A 5,408-nucleotide genomic window follows, 5' to 3' on the forward strand; every position below is an offset into this window, starting at 1 on the left:
ATATTTAAAAATTAACTATGTTTTAAAATAAAAAATACAATTAGTATTCAAAGTAGATATTAGAAATAAGTGAATTGAAGGAATGTGATAAATAAACCTTAACAGACTACTTCGAACACTAACACAATTCTTCTTTTTTGCATTGTGAAACTAATTTTCCAAATGAATGGCAAACTAATATGAAAATAATATTTTCTTTTTCTTTTTTTTATATTTTTCTCTTATTATTTTTATGTTATATGATATTTTAATTTTTTCAGAGTATATATTTGGCAAAGTTTTACTACTGGGAAAAAGGATATTATTACACACTGGATATAACTCTTGACAGAATTGGTTATTATTTGGTATGGGGATGCCTTGTATGGGTTCCTAGCTTTTATACTTTCACTTCATTCTTCCTAGTATCTCATCGTCCCATAATCACAAATGGCACAGCATTTCTATTTGGACTGTTTGGAGTCATAAGCATTTTGATGAACTACTGGGTAGATGCACAAAAACTTCATTTTCGATCATCTCCTGACGGAAGGTGTGTTATTTGGGGCAATCCAGCCAAGTTCATTAGAGCTAAATACAAAGACCACTCTGGTAAAGAAAAAAGTTCCTTACTTCTTACCTCTGGTTTGTGGGGAGTGGCAAGGCACTTAAATTATACTTTTGAAATAGCAACTTCTATATTTTGGTGTCTACCTGGACTAGGATTGGGTATTCAACCACTATTGTATATACCTTTTATTGTATTTCTGCTTCTTCATCGTATTTTCAGAGATGAAGAAAAATGTGAAGCTAAATATGGATCATTTTGGACTCAGTATTGTAAAAAAGTGCCTTACAGACTCATACCAAATATGTTTTAGAAATAATTATGTGATATACACTTAAATACTATAATTAATTGACTGTTTGAAGTTGCTTTTCAAACCACATATTTTGGTAGTTGAAATGACAAAAAAATCATAAGATACCTATGTAACTTATTTGGACTAATATAAATAATGACAGAATAATTATGCTTAAATATTTTTTTAAGAGTTGTGATTGTTCCTGAACTACTTTCTGCTGTCAATTCATCATTATAATGTTTTGGCAGCTATTGTACCTGAGTCCCTCTTATTTGTAAATAATTTTTGTATTTCTATGTTTCATTAATAACATCAATGTGATAAACACTTATGATTTATGAACTATTTATTGTTAATACTTTTTAGCTATTTATAAAAATAAAAAAGATAAATAATTTTTATTTTTTATTTAAATTTAACAACCCTGCAGATCAAATAATCAAGAGTGATAGAGTTTATGTATATTGATTTAGTGGTTAAGTGAGTTTCCCCTGCAAAAAAATGTTTGTATTGTCACAAAAATTGCCAGTATCTTCGGCATTTATTTTTAAAAGTGTTCTATAAAGAACTTGACTAACTGAAGTTTTTCTTTCTGGATTTTATTTAACTTAGATTTATTGTGAAACCACTCATTGGACAGAACATTTTGATTTTTGAAACTATATAATTATGTAGTTATTGAATGTTAACAATTATAAATTTTGTTAAAAAATTATCAATACTCCAAGTATCTTGATTAAACATTCCAATGGCATAATGAAATGGAATATTTTTAATAACAATCAGTCTTAGAGTATTTTATAAAATTGAACACTGAAATAGGTCATTAAGAATCCAATGTCAGATGTTACAGTGAATTTTTGATAACTAAAGTTTAAAATCAGGAGTTAAATTTTGTTATTTCAACAAAATTGAGTTAAAATTAGCTTTAATAAATGACATCATGTTTCTTTATAAGATGAAATGTTCCAACTCATTTGAGTGTATATGAGGCGTTCGGTCATAAAAAAAAGTTACTGAAATTTTTTGTAAATTGAATTTATGGCATCAATGGCTCTTTTAAAACTGATTTCATAAACTGTTTAAAGAATCTTTAGGAAATATGTTTTCTTAAAAGAATAATAGTGATATTAAGTTATGGTAAGTGAAGGTAAAAAAATATAATTTAACAAACATTATAAAAGCTTTAATTTATCAGTTAACATTTTTTATGAGTGCTTCATATCATGAATTAAAATTACCTATACATTGCAAGCGATAAATCACTGAGATTTGCTATCAATAACTAACAAAAAAAGGTTTTTTATTAGTTATTAAGGTCAGCTTCTTAATGAGTTTATCATTTCCATAAGAATAAAAATATAATAATATTTTGAAATTACAGCAATAATAATTATACTATTATACATTTATCAGAGGTTACGAAAAAAAATATATAAATAAATTACAGATCATATTGTAACTGTCGAATCGCAACTTTCCAATGAGAGAGAAAAAATTGAATTTTTCAGTATATTTAGGTGTTTTTTTTAATGATCTGCACTAGTAATTAAGAAAGTATCAAATATAAATAATTAACAACTAATTATTCTGCCTAAAATGTAAGTAAAAATTAAAAAAACTCTAAATTAACCTGTTTTGGATGTACAGAGTTTCACACTTTTGCCAACAATATTTTATTATAAAAACAGCAACAGATTATGAATTAATGAAGGAGAGAACATTAATAAACAGATTATAGCTACTTTCACTAATGATCTAATAATTTAAGTGTTATCAAATTGTGTATAACTGACTAGAAATTTCTTAGCTAATTTCTCATTAATTTTCTCTTAAATATATATAATAGCTCTGATTAGTCACTCTATCATAAGAATGAATTGGATTTCAAATCAATTTATCCTCTTTACTTGGATTCCAGTTTGAGATCTTGTGAAAGGTATTGAAAATGTCCACATGATAAATATATTAAAATGAGGCTTTATTGAGAACTTCATGGGCATAAGTGTATGATAAATTCTAATTGTTGTGGTGTAGATTATAAAGGTTTTCAAAGTAAGTTCAGCTGTGGTAGTGACGGCTCTATTCAATGCCGTGCCTCAACATCTTAAGAGAAGTGACCTAACATTTGTACAAATGAAAATGATAGCACTTCTGGATAATCCAGGTTAAATATTATGGAGGACCCCAATTTTTACACATTTAGGAATGCATTGGAGAGGAAGGAGTTATATTTTATTTTTATTTTTTTGGTGGGTATTTGAACTCCTTGTGGCTAAAAATTTTAATTATTGGAATCCAGAAAGACTATTGAGGATCATGACCATCGTGGAGAGAAGAACTAAAGTAAATAATTAGAACATTGTTATCAATAGCACTGCTTAGCATATGTCATTTCTGGGAAATAACACATTCCCCAAAGGGAACAAAGGGTAGACATTACATAAAAATAATGGAATATTGAGATATAATAGTATAATATATAGGGATACTTAATATGATTTTTAAAACATTGGTTTTTTACTTTATTGTATTAATAATTATGATTCTTAGTGATTGCATTATTTTGCCAATGCTATCTTATTTATATTGTTTGAGTTTGGCAAAACATCGATAACTAACAATAATAACTTTAAATATAAAAAACAAAAATATTTAATATGGATAAAAATAAGAAAATATATGGAATTTATACATGTACTACAAAAATGTGATTAATTTAAAAACTGATACCGAAGGTATCTGGCAATACCTTGATGTAATAAATAAAACTGAAATTTCAAAAAATATATATTATAAATATGAAGGAGATGGTCAGGGATGCATTCAAGAAGAAAGAAAAAATAGTTATCAACATTTATTTATTTTCTGTGGACCCACAATGTAGGTCTTCATCTAAGCCCGTTGGATGGATATGTAAACAAGACCCTTCAACTGTCTGTTGAAAATGATACCTCTGATGAGAAACTCAAAAGTTCATAACTAGAAAAATAAACTGAACATCAACAAAGAATAACATCTCTCACGTTCAGTTCTGATTCACAAATTTCCAAAATTAAAAAAAATTATACTTGACTAACGCTTATGCTACACAACGTTTCTAATAGCCCTATTTTTATGATTAAAGAAATATCAGTCTTCTTAAATTTCTGGAAGGCTTTGAGAAGAAAGTGAAGATGTAGAAGAATAGTTTCATCTTTTGCCATTGATAGCCCTGTCCTTCTAAAAGAAGCAATGAATGAGTAGAGATGAGGGAAATAAATTATTTTCAATTATAAACTAATTCATAACTGGGTTGGGTTAATGTACTATAATAACGAATAATAGTTCATTTCCATGTCCAAAGAATCTTGTATTTCCTCCTACTGTGCATTATTCTGCCTGAATACTGTATATTAATGTATATGTATATTAACGTATATATCAAGCTGAGAACCTCCTGAAGATTTAATTTGACCAAAACCCATTTACATATACATTTTATATGTTCTGGATAGTAAGACAGTTATCTTTTCTGGATTAGCCTGATATAAGATTGGCTAATCTTTTAAACTTAGCTTTACAGATTAACTACTACTAATTCAAGACTACTGCTTAGCTTTGCCATCACCTATTTTCTAAATCTGGTATTTTAAATATTGATAATTTATTTGTTATAAAGGTATCGAACGAAAATAGGCCCAACTAAGCTTCAGACGTGGCAACACCGATATAAATTAACCTTTTATTCCTGATTCTAGATCGATGAATATTCGACACATACCGGAGTGTATTCCAAGAAGAGTAAAAACAAGTTATTTCACCATAATTTTTGATTACTTTAATGAAAACAATATACAGTTTACAGTATAAATTGATGCCTCTACCAACCATGGTACCGGGGATATAAAATGGCGGTTGTTCCAGAAGTTTCCAAAATTTTTTTTTATTTATTATTACATTATACATTATATTCATTTATTATTTTCAGTCAGACAGTGGTTCAATTATTACTTAGGCATTATTACGCGGTAAAATTTTTCATAAACGATAATTTTCTTTCTGAACAACATGAAATCAACAATTTTTGAATTATTTGGTGATAGGCTGAAAACTATTACTCCTACTAAAATAAATGTTATAAACTACTTTATACTACATTACTAGCTTCAATTTGAGTGCTTAGGGACATCTGTACGTCTAATTTTTCTTGAGATACAGTTTTTCATAAACCAAAACATTTGTTTTTTCCAAACAATGAGATATCAACATACGAATTTATTTTGGCGAATATCATGGAAATTGCTACTCCAACGAAGATTAACTTCAAAAACTACATTGCAGTATATTCAAGTAGCTTTATTTTGAAGGGTAATTTACATCTGTATATCTAATAGTTCCTAAAATAGTTTTACATAAGCCAAAAGTTTTTCCTAACAACAATAAATCAATATTTTGGGGCTTTATTACCACAAATATCATGGAAACTGCAACTCTTGTGAAGGTAATAATTATAAACTAATTTATGATCCATTTAACTAGCTTCAAAATGAGTGATAATTAACAAAATATAAGTATATAATT

At 27.5% G+C, this 5,408-nt stretch overlaps 1 protein-coding gene and 1 long non-coding RNA gene across 2 annotated transcripts; one reads left to right on the top strand and one right to left on the bottom strand.

Moving 5' to 3' along the window:
- Positions 1–260: 260 nt before the first annotated feature.
- LBR (lamin B receptor) lies at positions 261–1,246 on the top strand (the record flags this gene model as incomplete). Its single annotated transcript, XM_067049433.1, is given in 1 exon segment — positions 261–1,246. A coding segment is annotated over 1 exon segment (600 nt), but the record flags the coding sequence as incomplete, so codon positions are not given.
- A 2,443-nt stretch (positions 1,247–3,689) lies between these two features.
- LOC136796259 (uncharacterized) lies at positions 3,690–5,402 on the bottom strand. Its single transcript, XR_010843945.1, has 2 exons — positions 3,926–5,402; positions 3,690–3,827 (listed from the first exon to the last, which is right to left on the bottom strand). It is a non-coding gene; the product is annotated as an uncharacterized lncRNA (long non-coding RNA).
- Positions 5,403–5,408: the final 6 nt, after the last annotated feature.

Source organism: Halyomorpha halys, unplaced genomic scaffold (genome assembly GCF_000696795.3).
Source record: "Halyomorpha halys isolate HHAL.00 unplaced genomic scaffold, Hhal_1.1 Scaffold9396.1, whole genome shotgun sequence".
NCBI classification, from domain to species: Eukaryota; Metazoa; Arthropoda; class Insecta; order Hemiptera; family Pentatomidae; genus Halyomorpha; species Halyomorpha halys.